Source organism: Pinus tabuliformis, chromosome J (genome assembly GCF_031772625.1).
Source record: "Pinus tabuliformis cultivar Carrire ecotype Pingquan chromosome J, CPIR1, whole genome shotgun sequence".
NCBI lineage: Eukaryota > Viridiplantae > Streptophyta > Pinopsida > Pinales > Pinaceae > Pinus > Pinus tabuliformis.
In genome coordinates, this window is record NC_142295.1 from 380,411,436 (window position 1) to 380,434,067 (window position 22,632).

Genomic DNA, 22,632 nt, shown 5'->3' on the forward strand with positions numbered 1-22,632 from the left:
TCGTACCATGTGGCGTCTAGTTGGTGTGACCTGCTACCTGTTGTCACCACGCTACTCTAACCCACTTATCACATGGCTGTTATAGACCTATGTCATATGTTCCAGTGATTGGTAACTCTAGTTGGTAGTTGTGTTTTTTGTATGATCTTGCACTTGTGTCCCACTCAATGACAGTTCTAGCCTCCTGTAGCTACTCGCAGCCCATACTACATTGTATTTGGATGCCAGCTGGCTAGATTTAGCCCTATAGATCCTTTTATTTAAGGCTTGTCTCTTCAGTGGCAGTTGGGTTAAATCCTTTGTAGGAACCTTACCATAATCCAATCATGTCTACTCTGATGGCAGTCACCCACTCATAGCTAACTGGCTACGCTTAGCCCTATCTACTCCTTGTTGTAGCCTATTCTACATGCCCATTGTGCCCCTGCTCGTCTCCCGCAGTGCTTGTAGCGACTACCTTGCCAACCTTTCATGTAATCTCCCCATGTGTCTGCCAGTCACCAACTTGCTCGCGGCAGTTGCTCGCTCGACTCTAATTTGTAGCTAGTGTTGTTCTGCCACTCCTATGACATCCCTGCTTGCCCTTCATAGCCACATAACTATTGCTAGAATCCATAATTTGTCAACATTGTCTTGCAACGATTGTTATTGGAATTTTCTCATCAACTTGTTTGCCAATGGCCTAATCTGGTAGCCTTGTGTGCATAGCCCCTGCTGTCGACGATTTCTCTAACCAAAATACCCTGCGCTCCTCATATTTACCTACACAACTCAATGATTGTGGCTTATTGTTGTAGTGTTTTCTTCTCAAAGATGTACGAAAAGAAAACAATTAAGACTGTGGATGACAAACAATCTCAACAATATAAATGGCTGCTAAACATTGTAGATCTGTAGCAACTGATAGAAACAAAACCTGCCAAAATTCTGATCTATGCCACAATCATAGTTAAACAACAAAAAAAAAAAATAGTAATAACTCCAATCGTCCAATGGAAACCAGATATACAAAGAATAGTTTTTATTATAACACCTGTGAAGGGAACAAATAAATGTTACCAGTCCCCCTCTATGGGATGGATTCTTGGCTATCCTCAAACGTCTTCAGCTTGTGTAGAGTCTCTCTCCTCTATAATGTGTAAACCCAACAAAAATATGGTGTGCGACAATGAAAATAATCAGAGTTACAACAGTGAGTGCAACAATGAAAATAATTAAAAGTGAATAATGAATGGAAAACCCTTCTATTTATAACAAAATATTGAGTTATCCTCGAATAATGAGCAATAATAAAATATTATTAACCCCATTCTTGGAATAACCACTTGTAATATTTTATTATATTTGGTTAGGAGGGAAAAAGTATTTAAACTTTTATTTAGAAATAATAAATAAATAAATGATTTATTTATCATCTCAAAAAATTGGTTAAGGAATAATAAACAAACAATGATTTATTTAATTATTCCTAAGGGGTTTAGTCAAATTTGACAAAGAATAATAATTAATTAGTGATTAATTATTTATTTCTAGAGAAAAATAAGATAATTAATAATTTATCTATTGATTTTTCATAATTGGGTCAAATATGACAAGGAATAATGATTGAACAATGGTTTAATTAATTATTCCTAGAAGAAAATTAAATAAATAGTGATTTATTTAATTATTCTTTATGGGTTTAATTATAAATTACTTAACAAAGGTGGTTTATTAAGTAAAAAACAATTTTACTATGGTAAAATTGGCTTTACATGGTGTACTTCGATCCATCTAGTAAATTAGGCTAGATGACCAATTTTTTGGTGATAACAGATTGCCCCCCAACATACGAGTGTTACGAGCGAAACTTATGACTGAAGTACGTTGTAAAGACACAATCACTAGACAACATAGTGGAGTCAGAGAGGAAGAGAGAGAGACCAATAGAGCTGAAGCGAAAGAGGATAGGGATAGAGGGCGCGAGACCAATGCAAGTCTCCTTTTATGTTGTGGTACCAGACCTCAATGAGGCGAGGGAGGCATACCTATACCTGCCGAGATAACTTAGTACAAAAATAATGATGCGCCCAGAAACATAAAACTGAGCAATGAAGTACATGCTGAATGGTACATGACATGTTGGCATAACTGAGCCAGAAAATAATACAATGTGTCCCATATACATAATGCACCTGGAAAAAAACATGAGCCAAGACTGAATACAATATCATTTGAGTACATGAGATATAATGGTCCTTCCCTCAAAAAATGGGTGGGAGGGAGGGTAGAACAACCGAAGAAGCCCTGCTGAATAGGGAAGGGCTCTGCAAAACTGAATGGATCATCTGAAGGAGACGTGCATGCTATGAACACTGTGATCGGTAGGAACCAAACCCATCAAATCTGCGGAACTGCATCTGAGGCTGTAGCATAATAGGAATGCATCCAGGAATGTGGAGGGCTACCTGAAGGGCCACCCCGTCATGAGGGCTGAAACATCTCACACACACCCAGGAATCACTGGTACAGTCTGCTGCATCACTAGACCATCAAGTGCATGAATCACGAACATGAAACAACCAAGTCAAAGGGCAATAATGAATCCCTCTGCTCGATCCAAGGCACCAAACAAGAATGGAAGCTGGAACCAAGATACACCGCCCTCTAGGCCGTTCTTCTGGAATAAATGAGTTGATGTCGACAGAATAGGGCCCGTGATAGGTGAGGCAATGAGGATCCTCAACTAAGGCACAAGGGAAAATAGTAATGTGACTGATGGACTAACACCAGGGATAATGGGAAAAGTGGTACTGAGGGACAAACAGATGACTTCCCTTGTCAGAGCATAAAGTGCATGGTTGACTTGGCAACAACTGACTCAACTACGGAGGGGATGGGGGCAGTATGACTAGAGGCCAAAATGGACAACACAGGATGAACGGTATGCAAATATGTATGGAATACTATGACATGATATAATGGGATGTGAAACAGACTCCATGGATGCAATGGGGACTCATCACGAATGCTCTAAACAAGGGTGACTCGATGACGCTGCCACATAGAATAGGCCCGGTGGGGACCATGAAAACATGAGTAAATGATGGTTACTCATGACGAAAATTGACACGTTGTATGACAAGTATTAAGAGGAGGTGTACCTCAAAGTACAAGTGTTATTTTATGAAGAAATTCGATTTTGAAAGGCAATGAAGTGACCCTTCTTGAAAAAATGGCTTACGGGTGAAGTGTTAAATCATCAAAAAATGAGGAAGACCCATTATAGTACTTGATGAGAGATTTCCAACGGTGCTGACGGTTCATCAAAATGAGCTACGGTTTGGTCGCAATGGGCGACAGAAAAACTGTGGGTTTTCCTATAAAAGGGTGTTTTCCCTCCAATTTGAGAGGAGGAGAAGGCCCTAAATCTTGTGGAGATCGTAGCGGAAAAACCAACCATCAAAATCGGGATCAACGACTTTCAGGCAAGTGGCCTTACTTGTCTAAATATGGCCTTAAGGATTCTTGGAACGATGGTTCCTGGTGAAGTGTCAAAGGAAGAGGAAAACGGGAATGAACTACTAGAGGAGGTCTAGAATCATTCTCACCCACTAAGTCAAACATGGGGACTATGTGGACATAGAGTAGAATATTTGAAGATATGGTATCAAACGTCTACGATATGCAATGTGCATATGGCTCGCCGGAGAGGTCGGTAGGACAAACTATCCAAGGAATGGGAGGATAATCGACCATACCTAGATCCAGTGGGATCTAGGCCGAGACTTATGTTAATCAATTGAGAAGATGGCCAGGGGAAAATCATCATGCCCCTAAGCATGGGATACTACCCGCAAACATATGTGATGGAGGGGACTGATCTGGTATGCAAAGGTGGGAATGATGCCCCCTAGCAGGAGGAGTTTGTGGAGTGCCATTGTGTTCCGAGTGCTCGAAAAAGGGATTCAAGCATCTTGACCCAACTTGGCACAAGATCCTCCAAAGGATGATAATGAGATGTAGGGGCCTATGTGCCCCCAAGTATGCTATGGGCATACTGGATGTATTTAGAGTGGTGGACTCCAAACACTTATATGTTTTATATGATACATAATATGATTATGCATTTTTATATGACGATGATGGTTCGCCATGTGTTGTGTTTATGGTTGTCTTCTGTGGTATACATGTGATAAATGCCAATCTAGAATGTTATTTGCAATGGTATCTACATAGTTATTTTGGGCTCTAGGAACATGACTGAAAGTAATGGTTTCAAATTCACGTACCAACAACTTAACTTGTAGATATTTTTTAAATAGGACTTGGTTATGCACATGATAGATACCATTCAATTGCATGACAAGTAACAAGGAATCTAAACGAACATGAAGATGAAGGATGTGATGAGCGAGGGAATCGACTAACAAAGCTATCACTGCATCATATTCGGCCTGGTTGTTTGTGCCAGATCCAATGCACACGCCATTCGAAAGGGCTAACGTATGCAACGGCGTAAAAATGGCCCAGGCTGCCGAGGCTAGATTCCTAGAGAAGTGACTCGCACTGTCGGCATGACCAATATATGGTGTGGATGATGGATCCATCTGAAAGGTGCAAAAGACAACTGATGAGATGATGCAACCTACCTAACTTCATGGCAGAAATAAAGACACGCAAATCAAAGGGATATGCTATGAGCAAAATTTCTTGAGGTAGAGTGCATTGGGAGAATTAGGAAGGAGATGACCTTCAGAATCTTCCAAATAAATAAGCCCCCTTGCCTAAGTGCAAGGGTAATCAGGGGTAGACATAGCTTCCATGATGTCCTCATCAGAATAAAAGATGGTCGGACGGGAGAAAGACTGACTACATGATGCAGCGACAGTACTTGATGCATCAACCTGAGAAAGAAGGTTCACATACGCATCATCTGGAATGGTAGACGACGAGCTAGTAGATGGAGGATCTACGGATGTTGAGACCTGGGATTCTGTCAAAAGAGGTTCGATAGAAGCGTGCGCAGAAACCTCAGAAAGGTTTGTCTGCGAGGAACTCAAGGATGACGACAGGTAAAGGATATGGCCTGTGGTGTCCGTCATCTCGACATCGGGGGGAGGGATCACAATGGTGGGACCAGAGTCCCCTTGTTCTGGTTTACTAGTGGTACCAGAATCCACGGGTAGAGGAGTAGGTGTTCCACTATGAGTGGTCTCGTATTCGCGAAGTACCTCAAGGCAATCGCGAAATTTGTCGAGACAAGGGAAACAATGGGAGTAGTGACCATGATGATCGCACAAGGCACAAGGGTGATTTGTGCGTAACGTTCTAAGTTTCTTGGGTGGACCTGGTAAGTTAACATGGACTTCAGGGATATTTGACTCAGGGAACGTTTCATGAACCAAAGGTTTGAGATGAGGAAGCTTAGGACAATTATTGGTGGCGTTCCCAACAACTTTACACAAAGCGCACGAAGGTAGTCTTTGGGGCTTAGGGGCTGGAAGAGCTTGGGGAGCCTTGTCCTTAGGTTCTTTCCTTTTAGCTTTACCCCCCTGTCCAGATGCTTGTGTAATAAGAGTGGGTTCCTGTTGAGGTTGTGATGGAACTGAAGCAACGGTAAGGGCTGTAGGGACCGGTTGAACCAGGGTCAAAGCATGATAAGGTCTTAGCTAACCAGGCAGAATGCTTGCAGGGGGATCGATGTACCATACTGGGATACCCAAAGTCATGTTAGGGAGGACCAGTGAAGCCATGACAGGGACAAAAAAATACTCCCGGAGGGGGAAATAAGAAAGGTATCTGGCTTGTAGGATAATGTCCCAGCAGAATAGCTCCTGGATGGTTGAGACCTAGAGGAACAATTCCTGGTGGAAACATAGGAGAGGCACCCACAAACGGAGGAGGTCCTGGGGGGGTGGATCCAAAGGGCTCAGCTGGGATGGCAACAACAGGGTGCTGAGGAGATGGCTATTGATCGGATGTACTAGACTGCTTGAGAGAAGCTCGTGACACTTGTAACATGCAAACACTCATAGAGTTAGGCTCTGAGATGAGAGGGGGAGGACCAAGGAAAGCACCCAACAATGAGGAATCTTTATAGACTCTGGGTGAGACATCGGTGAGAGGAGGTGAGGACTACTTATCCGACATTGACGAGATAATGGACTCGGGGGAGGTCACGGATGTCGGCTCGTAGTAAGTCAACTGATCGATGGTGACGATCTTCCCTTCGTGGGGGAAGCACATATTGTGGAACATCGCAGATGCGATGGCTGACATGGTGTATGTGTAACTACAACCTAAGAGAATGTTATAATCCAAAGGGGCATCAATAACCTCAATGTCGACATGAATAGTCTTGCCCACAAGGGGCACTGGACAAGTGTCGTACATGCCAAGGGGCTGGGAGGAGTGTCCATCCCAAGCACACAAAGTGATGGTGGAGGGGGACAACTCGGGTGACTTAAGTTGTTTCCAAACAACAACGGACATCACACAGGTGGATGCACCTTCTTCAATAATGCATCGGGAGATGATGGCATTATAAACTCTAACTAGTATCTGGAAGCAACAAATGAAGGCAACGGGGGATGTTCTGATGTATCAACTGGGAAGAAAATCAAACGATCGTTAGAAGGATCTACTGCGCCCAAAGCAGTTAGTAGAGATTTTTTTTGAGATGGGCACGACTGGAGTACTTCCAACGTCAACATGGCAACAGGTGATTGTGCCAAGTCGTCTATTATTTTGTATGTATGGGCAACTCGGTTAGAAGTCGCATTACGGTGTAATGGTCCCTTTGGGATCTTAGGAATGGCCTCAAATCTAGCTTGAGGGATCTGTAATGGACCATTTGGTGTCGTAAGAGGTGCAGTAGCTGCCTCGGTTTTGGACTCTGTGGTGGACGAAGTTGATGGCTTGTCATATTGATGTGACCGAGTTTGCAGGTTGATATCGGAGGGGTTAACCTCATCTGAGTTCATCATAAGGATCTGGTAGTCGCCAGGACGAGAAGGTTGGGGGGGTGGGCTACTTGACTTGGTTGAGGTTGGGCAGCGACGAATCCTTGCTTAAGGAAAGGATTTGTAAGTACTGCCGGTTGAGATGATGCCGAATTCTGAGACGATTGTTGACCTCCAGAAGATGCTTGAGCTTCCCACATTTGGCACATTTGGGGTAAGAGAGGACACTCATGTGTATAATGGACATGTACACCACAACATGCACAAGGTTTGTTTGTGCGAATAGCCTTGTTCTACTTGGGCTGGCTGCCCTGTTGCTAGTTGTTGGTGTTAGGCTGGCTCCCATGGGGTTCACTAGTTGGTTACCTTGATTACCCTGGTTACCCTTGTTACCTTTCCCCTTATTCTTTTTCTTCGAATTTTGGGGATTGGTCGCACTCTGCTGCACAAACACTTGACCCTGAAGGGGCGGTGGCTGCTGGGGCTGAGGATGCATGGGAGGTTGTGACACTAATGCTTGAGGGGATGGAACACTTGGCTGTGCATAAGGAGGAGTAACCGTTTGGTAGACAGGTTGGGGTCCTGAAAACATGTTGTTCGTAGGTGTGGCATGAGTGTTAGAGGAACTGGTGCCCCCCTAAAAATAGCCATAACTTCGCTAAGTATATGGTGAAGGATGTGAAAGGGTTCCAACAATACCGTTGGCGGCGTGAAATGCCCCCAGTGCATTGGCACTTCCAGGACGAGGGAGGTTTGGAATGACGGTATAGACATAACCAGATTGCACATAAATCAAGTCATATCTTAGAGCAGTTTGGAGAGCTTCTTCCTCGGTCTGAGGAAAATGGGATGTGACATCTTTTCCAATGGGTGCTAAAAGGCTCCTAAGAAACCAATCTAGATAGACATGGTCTTCGAAAGGGGGGGCATGGCATGTGCTCCTCCTTCGACGCCACTCTTGGACATGGTTGGAAAGGGAAGTGGCGGAGGACTGACGGAATGAGGTCAATAGCTCCGTACCGGTGTCATACCGGAGAGGTAACTAGAAATATGAAAGGAACGCTTTTCGCAAGAGTCGCGAAAACAGAATGAGATGCGGAGGGCTGGTCTACATACCATTGTGCAGCATCTCCAGTGAGCATTCGTTGGTATAGCCGAAGACGAATGGAATCATTGGTAATGAAGTTGGACGAACACCACATGTGGAAGGATCAAACTTACACTCAAACTTTGGGATGTTTGAGGAAAGCTTAGTCAACATAGAAGGCCAACCAACATCGTGGTGTATGGGGTCATTTATCAACTGGCTAAAATCCGCTAGACTTAACCCAGCTATAAAGGGGAGCATGGGGCTGTTGGAACGGTTCCCGAGACTGTTCCACTTGATGTGACCACTAGGATAGAACCGGAGCCAACACTAGGTTGGGTTCCTGCACCAGCTGTGGGTCCAAACATGGTGACAATATGTGGTGAAGGAGGCTTGGAATCAGATGAGGAAATGGATGAACCAGGAGAAGAGTCAGTATGGGGACTTAGAGGGCTATGAACTTGAACCCAACGGGGAGGGGTAATATGCCCAAGCAGAAACTGGGGATGAAGGCCTAATAGTCTCCGCAATAAACGCCTTGGTGGCGCAATGGTGGTAAGACACACGTGACATGGAAATGGTGAAGGGAGATCAACAATATGCCTTTGTCTCGATGAGGGGAGATAAATTTATTATGTTAAGTCTTGGCTTGGCGGTGTAAACCAAGCACCCTTCGCTTAAGGTGTGCTTGTGTGTGCAAGTGTATTTATTGATTAAGCCCAAATCGTGTTTGTAAAAAAGAAAAAAGTTTGCTGAAAATAAACTGAAATTAACAACAAAATAATTAACTAAACCCCACGCAAGCTGGGTTTGAAAACACTGTGCTAGTTGGTGGCTAAATCGACAGAAAACACATTAAAAAGGTCAAGAGATCTAAGTGTCGTGTGACTGGGATCAAGTGACACTAGGTTGCTGGAAAGTGGTGCAGCGACAACAAAAAATCAGAGGAAGATTGTTGCAAAAAGATAGGGAGATGGGTGAACCGATGGGATCCTAAAGCCAATGACCAAACAAGTTTTAATATGAAACTATGGATGGTGACAACCTATCTTTATAGATATGCAACATAAGGGTACAAATCTAGAAAATATGGCTGAAAGTGTTGCAGAAACTCAAACTACTCACTCAGTTAAACTCCTCCTATAAAGGTGGAAGCGTACTAGAAGCCCTAGGGGGCTAAATTCCACTTTGACGAGTAAATCAGAGTAGATCAAGGCCTAAGCGGGATGAGACATAGGTCAAACAACCCAGTAGATAGGTCTCAACAAAACTCAGAAACAGATCTGATAAAAACTTGGAAACCCTAAAATCGCAGGTACTGACCTGTTTTCAGGTGAGATCGCACTTTTTGGGCTGAAAGGTGCGCTCTAGACTCCAGATCGCACTTTTTGGGCTAAAAAGTGTGATTTCTGCTCCGTGATCCTCGGTCGACAAATCTTGGAAAAAAATTTCGTCTCTGTCGCAGTTGGTTCCTGTGACCTGTGGAAAAGACGAGAAAGCTTGCGAAAGTCAAAAATTTAATAGATCTAGGGTTAAAAATCTAGTAAACATTAAGAGACTAAAAAAAAAGAAGAAACCTTAAGCTAAAAACCAAAGGTCACCCAGGTTTCTGGATCTGAAGTATAAAACTAGCTGAGTCACCAATTTTGTTGTAGTGTTTTCTTCTCAAAGATGTACGAAAAGAAAACACTTAATACTGTGGATGACAAACAATCTCAACAATATAAATGGCTGCTAAACATTGTAGATCTGCAACAACTGATAGAAACAAAACCTGCCAAAATTCTGATCTATGCCACAATCATAGTTAAACAACAAAAAGAAATAGTAATAACTCCAATCATCCAATGGAAACCAAATATACAAAGAATAGTTTTTATTATAACACTTGTGAAGGGAACAAATAAATGTTACCAGTCTCCCTCTATGGGATGGGTTCTTGGCTATCCTCAAATGTCTTCAGCTTGTGTAGAGTCTCTCTCCTCTATAATGTGTAAACCCAACAAAAATATGGTGTGCGACAATGAAAATAATCAGAGTTACAACAATGAGTGCAACAATGAAAATAATCAAAAGTGAATAATGAATGTAAAATCCTTCTATTTATAATAAAATATTGAGTTATCTTCGAATAATGAGCAATAATAAAATATTATTAACCCCATTCTTGGAATAACCACTTGTAATATTTTATTATATTTGGTTAGGAAGGAAAAAGTATTTAAACTTTTATTTAGAAATAATAAATAAATAAATGACTTATTTATCATCTCAAGAAATTGGTTAAGGAATAATAAAAAAATAATGATTTATTTAATTATTCCTAAGGGGTTTAGTCAAATTTGACAAAGAATAATAATTAATTAGTGATTAATTAATTATTTCTAGAGAAAAATAAGATAATTAATAATTTATCTATTGATTTTTCATAATTGGGTCAAATATGACAAGGAATAATAATTGAACAATGGTTTAATTAATTATTCCTAGAAGAAAATTAAATAAATAGTGATTTATTTCATTATTCTTCATGGGTTTAATTATAAATTACTTAACAAATGTGGTTTATTAAGTAGAAAACAATTTTGCTATGGTAAAATTGGCTTTACATGGTGTACTTCGATCCATCTAGTAAATTAGGCTAGATGATCAATTTTTTGGTGATAACACTTATTACTAGCATGCACCCTCCATTGACTACATCACACGACTCGACTGCTCCATGAACTACTGCCCTCGTGTGCTAACCAATCCCATCAACCATTAGACAAAGGTGCCATCTCCTGCAAAAAATATCGATAGCTTCCTCGTCTACCTATGTTGCTACTAATAGTGTAGTGACCTATGTTTGCTAGCCCATCCACTTCATCTACAGGCTATTGTGTGTTGCTCCCATAGGCTCCCTTTTCTGTATTGGACAGTGACTGTACCGTTGTGTTGTGATGATGGTGACTTCCACAACTTGGTCTACTGGTGTCTAGCCTATCGACCACCACAATTGTCAATCCTTTTTATTTTCCTTTTCTTTTAATTTGATCTTCAGCCTAGCTCGCTTCACTCCACGATTGAACCTTTTTTTTGGTTTCTCCTTCTTCCTCTCGACATGCCCCTCATATCACCAATATGGCCCATGCATATCAACACTTTATGTTTTTTTAAATTACCAAACAGTCGTCATATCATCTACTTAATCAGCCTACAAATAAAAAATTGTGCCTCTTAGGATAGCAGTTGAAATTTGCCTTCCTACAACACCTGTACAAACCTAACCTTCCTAGTGATTTAGAAATTAGTTTCTGAGTCTAGCTCTAATACCATGTTAAATTTCCTTGAACCTGGCACCTAGCACTTTCTTAACCTAGCATATTACAAATTTACTGAATAAGTGCACAATTAGGTTCTCAACATAATGATTCAATGGAAGCAAAATATTAAACACCAATCTCAATCACATGACATATATAAATTTTTCCCAATTAACGTTTCTCCATTAATAACTCAATTAAAACCTACTTGGGCTTTCATCTTGGGATAATGGTCCAACTGAATAAAATACAATTACAACATACCTTGGATATGATCCAACAGATCAGGCCTTAGATCTATCCTCAATCTCCTTAGTTGATCTAAATTTCCTATGTTGCACTTCTTCACTTTCCTCAAATCTGACACACTAGAATGGAAGTCCTTCTTCACTGATCACTGAGATGTCTCTATTAATGTCATTTTTATGGTGTGTCTTTCTCCTCTCCCTAGCCTTACTTTTATAAATTTACATTGAGTTAAATCCCTAACCCTAATCTCCAAAGTGATTGACCATTGAGATTAGATCTTGCCTCATTTGAGATCAATGATTGAGATTAAACATAATCACAAAATTAAATACTTTACTTTTCTTAAGTCTCTTTAGCTCAATAGCCAACATAATTAATTATGTGCTTTTCCTAAATTCGACTTAGGCTATGTTATAATAGCAACTTACTCAATACTTGAGCAAGTGTCCTAAGGAGACTTTGGGCGACTTTTGCACACCTTGACACTTGGTCTATGTAGAAGTACCTTCCTGAGCTATAAACATCAACATATTTTTTATGTCATCCAAGTCCTTTAAATGTGGAGAAAGGCCCCCATGCATACACAAAAAGTATATTTTCATTAGTTTTAGCAGCAATGGGTATTTGATCTTGTAGGCCATAAGAAGGCATATTGTCTCTGTACTTTGTCTTCCATGATCAACATAGTCACCAAGAAATAGATAATTTGTTGGTGGTGGATAGTTGTCATAGTCAAACAACCTTGTCAAGTCTTAATATTGACCATGCGTGTAACTGGCTTAGAGGCTTTGAGGTGATGAAAAATGGTAGTTTTTGCACAAATATTGTGAGAGGTCAAAATTTTTCGACTTGATCATAAGATGTGTTATTTTTTTCTTTTTGTCTTGCCCAATTTACAAGCCTGTTTGCTTTATAATTTTGATGTCGGAGAATTTGGTAGTAGGAGAGAGATGTCAAGAGTTCTTTTTCTAGATTGACCCCAACTAGACTAGAGGACAATTAGTTACCTTTACAAATTCTGTTAAAATTTAGGAGTTTTATGTTGATAAATGAGTCCCCCGGGACAGTCAATTTAGGAACTGTGAGACTATTGACGAGTTTCAAACCCTAAAACAGAACATAGGCTTCTACAACATTTTTTGTGGATATGCTTAGGCTCCAAGAATAATTGTACACCTTTGTTCCCCTCGAGTTAAAAACAACTCCCCCTCCCTGCGCCTACCTCCCCCATATATAATATGTAATATTAAAAGTTATATTTATAATCTTATTTATGGGTATGATGTAACTTATGACTAGGTATAGTATTCTAATTTTATATATTGTGAGAGGACGAAATTTTTTTGACTTGCCAATAAGATGTTACAACACTAAATTTGGAGGTTGATTATAGATCATCCTCCCAGGATGAATATTTTATTGTTTTATCTCTCGTGAACCTCGGTGAGCATATTTTGTGAGCTTTCCAAAGTAGACTTTTGAACACATCCTCCTAGGTTGAACGTTATTTAATTCTATTGCATATGCATCCATTCTTGGAGGGAAATATCCTATAAATCGTCTGCATGTTGACCTAGTTATCATGCATGCTTTTAATTGTTTAACTTGGAGACTTTTGATGTAATCTATTTCCTATTTTTGGAAGGGGGTGAGCTCTCCTTAAAAGGCTTGTGTCCACATATTATGACATGTTAAACCATAGATTCAAGGATCTAACTACAATTTTATATTATTTCTTTGACTTGTCATGGAGTGAGTTAGTAGATAATAATTCTTTTTTATATGAGACAAAAGACCTACTCCATAAGGAGGATCTTTCTCTCCATTGTAATGGTTGTTGGGATGTTGGGGATGGGGTAGCTCTCCCTTTGGACTTCATTTGTACATCACATGCTTGGAGATTGAATAAAAGATGAGAGGCATAACATCTTTTATCATGAGGCTTTATGATTGTTATGTTTTCATATGTTCATTTCTATTGTAGGAAACCTTTGTATTGTTGATATGAAGGCCTTATAAAGAACTATGATTCATTTGGATAATGTAATGTGAAGAAATATCATATTATTATGGTTTTAGTATATAGCTTACACTTAATAAACCTAATTGTTGCTATCATGATATGGCATCACCTCCATACCAACATTTTGAATAGCACACCAAGCTTTCCAAGAACAATTTTCTGCAATAGAAATCAACAAATTAAGGTTGATTTATACCATGCATGGCAGCCCTTATTTCCTTACATCCTCATGCATTCACTTTCTTTGATCTATGCTTCCTTGAATCCATTTACCAAGGTGTGATTAGGCACTTGGTCTTGGGAGTTTCCTTCATATTTCATTCTCCCTATTTTATATATAGTACAACCATCCATTTTGCTTAGCCTTACTCTTCAATAAACCATCTTTTGCCTCCACTATATAGCCTTGGAAATCCTATCTTTAGGGAACCTCCTCTTGAGTTAGAGAAGATCCAACGAAATGTGAGACAAAGAGTTACTATGGTAGTAGTGAGTAGCCTTCTTGAGTTGCACTAGACTATCCCTTGGGACTTCGCATCAAATGGGGTTGCTAGATTTTGTTGTAATACTGAGCTTAGCAATTATTTTCTCATACAACCTTATCATTACAGCACTCAATTAAAAAAAACCTTTAGATCTTCTATTCTCTTGCATAGATTATTATAGGCATTGTATCAAAGTCTTCTTAAATTTAAGCAAAAAAGAGATTAATTTTACTATATGTATTAATATTAAGAGTAAGTGGTTCACAATTAATGGATAGCTTTTAGAACTAGCTCAACCTTTTGTTTTAATTTTTTAATAACAATTTGACTATAAGCTAATGTTATTTTCCAAAACAATTCCATACAAGATAGCTAAAAGATGACTAATCATAATGGTCTTGTATATTGAGGAGCTACCTTTTTCCCCACTTTTAAAAATAGGAATGATGAGGTTGTCAATCCAAGGTTTATGTAAACCATCTTTATGGAAGGTCTATGAATGTAATGCATAAGCATAGAAGTCTCAATTTTTGGGATTTTTGCTCAACAACCTTTAATGTCTTCAACTTTTACTTTCACTAGATGCTTAGCCCTAAAATCAATGTTTTCAAAAGTTAAAACCTCTTTCTTTATAAAAAATATTTTGATGTTGTTTAAAATATTTTGGATTCATAAATTGTTTTAAGGTACAATTTCCAATCATCCATAGTGATTATATTATTTTATTTAACTTTCGAAGTTTTAGGTTGAAATTTAGAAATATGTAAAACTTTATGATGTTTTCTATTTACATAATTTTCTTTTTAAATATTGCCCACGGGGTGTAGAATAGATAGTGATTGGGTGCTCTATTAAGACACTCCATGGTGAAAAGGTCACCGGCTCGAAACTTCATGGGAAAAATTTTGGCCATGCTAAGGGCTGGTGCAGCCTAGGTGATTTTGACGGGTTAGATGCCTCTGGGTCGCAGTTACTCAAGCCACAAGTTAGGTGTTCCAGTAATCTCAGGACTCACATTACCTAACAAAAAAATGTTCTTTTTAAAGATTAGAAGTTTGTATTTTTTTACTTTAATAGATTTTAAGGGCTCTCGTTATCTTACACTCATTGTTGTATTAGGTGTTTGTCATTCTCTCTTTATTTTTACTATAAGTTCCAATAAAGTGTTTATTCGTACCAGTTGAAATTTTTGTTAGAGTTATGATAAAGGTCTTAATGTTGTTATAACTTATTGTTTTTTGTTTAATCCATTAGAAAAATATTGATTTTCTTTTTTACATGGACAAAATGTTTGTTTTTCACTATTAGAGCTTTCTTCTTTTTTATTTTTTTCACTATTAATGGTTTGCGACCTTGTGATCTACGTCAAGCTTGTGATCATCTAAGATGTTGGGTGTGTGTTATATTCTTTCCATGACTACCCCATGCACGGGGGGAGGGGGGGGTCACAGGGGGGCGGTAGCCCCCTTGCACGAGGTCCGAGGCAGCGACCTGAGATTTTTCTTTTGCTGGACCTTATATTAGGTGGGCGAACCTACCTATGGTTTTGTGCATCAATTTTGCACATGGTTTTGGGCATGACGGTTTTCTATCCATGGTATTTTGTAGATCCAGTCAAGGGAACTACAATCATGTTCTCATCCAGGGTTAATGGATTGGGGTTTATGGATGCTTCCGCATGTATATATATGTATTGTAACATTGAAAGGAATATAATGAAAAATCAATCTGGTATTCTTGGTTTTGGGATCCATGGGAAAATCTTTGTGTATATCTGTTTTATGTTTTATGCTCTTGCCATTATTATTTTTTTGTTTTTTAGAATTCGTATGTAGGTAATTTCTGTACGGTGTTAAAACCTACATAAGATATAAAATTTAGCAATTTGGTTGAATAGGGGATATCCAACATTATATCACATCATTGTGAATCCCATGAATATGATTCATTTGGTTAGATTTTGATCATTGCCCGAGTCATTCTAAATTATTAGATTTGACAATTGCAAAGCTTGATGACTTAAGTACTCAAAAAAGTTTCAACTAATCTTTAAAACTTTTTTATGCATTGTGAGCTAAATTAAGGTTTTCATCCCACCATAGAAGGTTAGGGCTGGAAATGTTGTTTAAAATTATAACTTGTTGAATATTGTTTTAAAATTCATGTTCTCCAACAAAAGAGTGTTATCTTCATTTTTAGACTAGTAATGTCATGTTCTATGTCAGTGTAGGGACAATTGTTATCTAAATTATTCTAGGTCATTGTAGGGACAATTGTTATCTAAATCGTTTTCCTTGTAGGGGGAACTGTTATCTAAATTGTTTTCCTTATAAAATATAAAATCTATAGATATAAAATAACAAATGACTAATTTTTACAACTAATGACTAAAGCTTTAGCTCTAGTTACATGTATTGCTTGAAAGGGTATTTCTTATAATCTTTAATATGAGTAACACTACACTTTTAGTTACATGTATTGCTTGAAAGGGTATTTCTTATAATCTTTAATATGAGTAACACTACACTTTATATGGCAAGCAATTGCCTTAAAGTTTTTGTATGAGGATCTTTTATTCCAAATTGACCACAAAACAAACCTAACCATGTTAGGAATACATGATTCTTCATGTTACCTGGTTTCAATAAACAAGATTATTTCAACTACATTAGAAATCCAACTTGATTTGGAATCATTCTTATATGGAAAATTCCGACAATTCTAAAGAGGATTCCATGTCTGCCAAATTTCTATTATCCATAGTGTTTTTTTACTCATCCCTAATATTTACTGTTAGTGCCCTTTACTCTTTTACCTTTTCGATAAACAAGATTATTTCAACTACATTAGAAATCCAACTTGATTTGGAATCATTCTTATATGGAAAATTCCGACAATTCTAAAGAGGATTCCATGTCTGCCAAATTTCTATTATCCATAGTGTTTTTTTACTCATCCCTAATATTTACTGTTAGTGCCCTTTACTCTTTTACCTTTTCGATGTATTTAACATATATGCAAGTAACATAGAAAACCCCACTTATGATTTTGAAAGCATAACTAAATAGATTCCATTTCCATCAAAGAAAACCAAGAAAAAAATTGGGAAATTGTATTAATGGTTAGAGAACGGAATTGATGGAAGCAATTATACAAACGCTATCCTGTGTGTACAACTTAGTATTGATAATGACCATAATACGATTGTAACAATCCAATACTAATTTCAAGAAATACACGTATGGTTTACATAATATGAAATAGGTTATAAAAGTATTCTTCAAAGTGAAAACACTAGTTATAAAAGTATTCTTCAAGGTAAAATAACTTCACAAACAGAATATCCCTTACAACATGTATTGATCTTTAGATTTGCTAAATATATATCACAGTGCAAATATTTTGTGTTTGGATTTAGTATGTTGAAAGAGGTATCAAATTTTCAGAAATGCAATTTTAATACTTAATTATTTTTTTAGAAATTGTATACTTTTTCTTTTAAAATTGGCAACCAGAGCCAAATTCTACCTTGGGATGACTCATTTGATGGATATGATGATTGCATTAGATTCCTCTTTTCGATAGGTTCAATATTGATATAAAGATCATCCAATTTGGACAAGCATGTTGAGAAATCTAGGGGCAGCAAGTGTAGGTGATTTCTCTTACTTTGAGAACTGCTTGTAATGTATTTTTATTTTACTTGATTAACTACTTCTTTCCTTTATTATTATTAGATTTCTCTATCATAAAACAACTAACAAATCACAAAGAACAAAGAGACAACACGACACAAGATGTAGGCAATCAGCCAAGGCCAAAACCTCTCCAACTGAGAGGAAAACCACAAGAATTCTTCTCTTCTTATAGAACTTCAATTGGCGAATTTCAATACCTATGGCCCTTGACCAAGACCCTCCAAGACCAAGTCAACCTTCCTTCTTGATGAGCTTTCCTTACACAGCTTTCAGCGACAAACATAGACCTTCCAACAACTTCTGCAACAACTTCAACCCCAGCAACAATTTATGCAACTTCGACCTAACAACTTCATCAACTTCGACCTACCAACTTCACAACTTCGACTTTGATGCAGCTTCAGTAGCTTCGACCTAGAAGCAGTTTCACAGCTTCGACCTTGCAGAGTCACAACTTCAACCTTGCAACTTCATAACTTCGATCTTGCAGCTTCATGACTTCAATGCAGATTCACAACTTCGATGCAGCTTCAGAATTTCCCAGTAACTGTAGAAACCCTAACAAAAGAGAGAGAGAGAGACCCAAAACTTCTATTCTTCTTCTTCGTCATCCTTTTCCAACTTCTTCCTTAAGGAGATCGAATTTTCTTGAACGTGTATCTAAATGAGGTCGAGTTCCTTCTTATATATAGCCTTTTGACAGGTATAGATTGCTATCTTGAGGCCGACTTGTCCCTTCATGTAGGCCGACTTGATCTTTGTGCCATGACGAGGTCTTAGAGGATCTTTTGACTCTATTTTGACTCAATAATTTTTTCTTTACAATATGTAACATGCCCAAATGGGTCTTCAATACATGAAAATGACTCAATTGACTTTATGACAAACCTAGAAGCACTCAATGGGTGCTTGACCTAAAAATAAATTTCCTTTAGCATGAAACCCATGCCTGAAGAATAACAATAATAAATTTGTTTTTCTCTTTTTATTAAATACATAAAATCATGATTACATATGTCATTGTGAAGACCGAACCTAGTTACATATTTCAACAAAGCAGAAGTGTGATTTTGAATTTATGCTCACACCTGTGCAAATTGTTCAGGTCGGCCTCATCAACATGTAGGCTCAAGAAGCCCAATGGATGTGTCTCTTCACCTATAACGAATTGTATAAATACAAGTGACTTTTCACCTCATTTGGATCTTCATCACTCACACATTCTCTCTCCTTCTCTCATTGGTTCGTAAAATTGGGCATTCTTCTCTCTCACATGTGTGGATCAAGGAGGACAAAATTTCAGACTGAATTATAGAGCCGAAAATAACAAGAAATTCTATAGTTTGACCAACATTAACCGTGATCTTCCATGGATCATTTGACTTTGATCTTTTGGGGTTATTTTTGTCTCTACATGCCACATCTTTTGGCATAAAAACCGAGGCATTATGTGCACTTTGACTGCAGACCAAAATTACAGGTTGACAAAGTTTGAACGCAAATTCTATGATTGTTTTGGGCTGAATTTGACCACTGTTGGAGGCCGAATTTGATTGGGGAAGACTGAGCTGTTTTGAGGATAATTTATTGTTGTTTTGATCAGTGTTGACTTTCTGGTTAGCGCTGAAGTTTGACTGCAGTTGAATGCATAAATTTATAGGGTTGTTTTGACTTTGAATTAGGCAAATCAATTTGACTTTTGAAGTCTCTCTCTTTGCTGAACTTTTGATTTAATAATAAGAAGAATTAATCAAAGGGTTTTCCCCATCTTGGGGTTTTATCTTGGCATCTGCCAAATCTGGTGTCCTCTTGTCTTGGCTTGTCTTCTGCATATTGTTTTATGTTCTATCTACTTTCACTGTCAATGTGATTAATGGTTAATGTGATTGTTACTGAAAATCTAATTGGAAATTGTCATTGAGCTGCTAAAGGAACATTGAAGTAATTCTGCTAAACATAGAACATACCATTGTTAACTAAAATTAACATTTTTTTTTTAAATTGAAAAGGTTTTCTTTAAAGAATTTATCCATCTCAATGCATGATAGATTTGGACTTAAGATTTATGTTTACTACATGTCAACTCCACAAATTACAACTCCCTTATGTTGAACAACATATCATCTTAACTCCATATCTATTATGTGATGAGAGAGATGAAACCCCTCAAGGTGTAACATTTCTTCAATTTTGTCAATTTAAGAAATGTTTCAACTTGAGAGATTTGATACCTCCACAATTTGTCAATTTAAGAAATGTTTCAACTTGAGAGATTTGATACCTCCACAATTTAAGAAATGTATCACCTTGAGAGATTTGATACCTCTCCACATGTGATAGATCTTATGTTAAGATGGATATCTCTCTCTTTCACACACCTCCATTAGATGGGATTGCAGAAAGCACCTTTCTAGATAATTTTAAAAAAATTACAAAAATTTTCTTATATTGAAATGTTTGTTTAATAACAAGTACTAATTCCATGTTAAACATGTAAGAATTATACATCTCTCTTACCCAAATGTAAATTCCTTATTTGTGAGATGATAATTTTTTTACTTTACTAAAGGAAACTGATATAAATTTCTTGAATTATTTTAAATATTAGATTTTTTTTTAAGTGTTAATCTATCAACATCCTGTTAGACTGGGAAGACATCACACATCAGTTTCATATTAGGTTAAGAAACCATTAATGAAATTGAAACCAGCATGGTTATGAAATGCCCTTGAGAATGGTTCAACAGTGAAGACATCACACATCTACTTCATATTAGGTTAAGAAACCATTAATGAAATTGAAACCAGCATGGTTATGAAATGCCCTTGAGAATGGTTCAACAGTGAAGACATCACACATCTACTTCATATTAGGTTAAGAAACCATTAATGAAATTGAAACCAACAAGGTTATGAAATGCCAACGAGGATGGTTCCACTCAAGTGGGCTTTAATTATCTAGTATATAAATTTTGCTCAAAGGGAAATAAGCTAAAACCTCGAAAGTGCTTCAACATTAGTGCAACCTTCGAATAAAATAACATATTTATTTATTGGATTGTCGTGACCTTGCTTGTTATTTTATTGAGTCACGCAATCTAATGTCCAAGGCTTTGTTATTGATCAGGATCAATGGAAAACAACTCTGCTGCTGCGGGTAAAGAATTCTTTGAAGTCCAAGGAGCTTGAAGAGGATGACCTTACCTGAAAAAATATTTTGGGATGTTGAGTATAGATGATTTCTGGGGCATCCGTTCAACGGACAGCGTGTTCAAGATTCTGTACTAGTAGCTTTGAAAATTTTAAATTTTGTGATTTTAGTTGTTTTCCTTCCTGTCTGAATCTACTAATGTTTATGAGCTTTGTAATGGCTTGCAACTGCAGCTATCATGTATGGTGTCTGAATCTACTAATGTTTATGAGCTTTGTAATGGCTTGCAACTGCAGCTATAATGTATGGTTGGTTTTATATTGAGGTGTTTTTCTCTTTAAACTTGATCTAATAATTATTTTTGTCCGGGGAGAATATGCATTCCCAATTCCGTGTTATCAAATCCACTTTGATGGGGGGAGTCTTGAATTTCCGTCTAACTTATCAAAATGATATCTTTGAGATACCTAATTCTTTCGGATTCGTTCAAACAAATATTCCTTAGTCCCTCTAAATTACCTTGCTGGTGCCAAACGGTTCATTTGCATGGTGATATTTCCTTCCAATTGTGAGAACACAATTAGAGTAGATAGACAGTTTCATGCTCCCTTACTATAGCAGATCTAGTTATTAACTTTATTCGTAAATTTGTTATTATTTTGGAGTAATAAAATTTACGATCCACGAGGCGATACCAATGTTGAAAAAACTGCAGTTAAAGCAATAATACCATAATGTAAATTGGGCTGATGCTGGGGGCGTGCTTGGAAGTTCTGATTCGATACATATACATAATAAATTATTATTATAATTTTTTTTTGAGGCGATATATATATATGAAAAATAAATTATTTTTAGGTTAGTTTTATATATATGAAATATTTTTATATTTTAAGAGGAATATATATGTTTTTGGTCTTTAGATATATTATAGGGTGAAAGTGTTACATATAAAAATTGAAAAGTAATGAGGATAACAACATTTCTTTCAACTACTTGAATTATATCCAATTGATATATATGTATGTATGTGTGATAAAAATATTTTATTTTTACTATATATTACATATTATATTAGATAAGTTTGACATGGTACTATATAATCACCTGATTTTGTGTTTGTAACTATTAACAAATTTAATAAAAATTCCAAACAAAAAAATGATAAATTTAAGTACATATAAAAACTTATTTTCAAATTATATAATTTTACTAATATAACTTTTTTAGTAATAAATTTTAATTCTATATCAAATAACATGATATTTGTATTGATATAAAGAGTAAAATTATATATATATATAACAGGTTGAAGGTATTCACTAGTACAAGTAAGGTTTATCTATTCTTTTTGCTTGTGACATGCCATGTGAAGGGTTGTTTTGGATAAATAGCATTACTCTTTAAAGGCGAGCCTATCCTCTATTGCACCCTAACATACATATGGCCATCCATGACAAAAAGTTCATTAAAGGTGGTGTATTAGTGTTGAGATCAAACTGCTCCATGTAGTTCTTGTATATATGATTACCACATTTAGAGCTCATATAATTATTACATAAACCTCTTCTACTAAAAAGGTGAGTGTTCCATTTCCAAAGTCATTCCCAAGAATTGATCCATATAGGAAGTTTTTCTCTAGTAATACAAGCAATTTCTTCTATTACCACATAATACAATGATGATCCTC

At 37.3% G+C, this 22,632-nt stretch overlaps 1 protein-coding gene across 1 annotated transcript in view; it reads left to right on the top strand.

Annotated features, from left to right (window-relative positions):
• The window catches only part of LOC149227342 (alpha-soluble NSF attachment protein 2-like), a 249,567-nt gene extending 228,307 nt beyond the window's left edge, over window positions 1-21,260 (top strand). The window contains exon 10 of the mRNA XM_089377761.1: window positions 20,919-21,260. Coding sequence (XP_089233887.1) covers window positions 20,919-20,999 — 81 coding nt within the window. The 3' untranslated portion in view covers window positions 21,000-21,260. The remainder of the gene's footprint in view (window positions 1-20,918) is intronic.
• The last annotated feature ends 1,372 nt before the right edge of the window (window positions 21,261-22,632 follow it).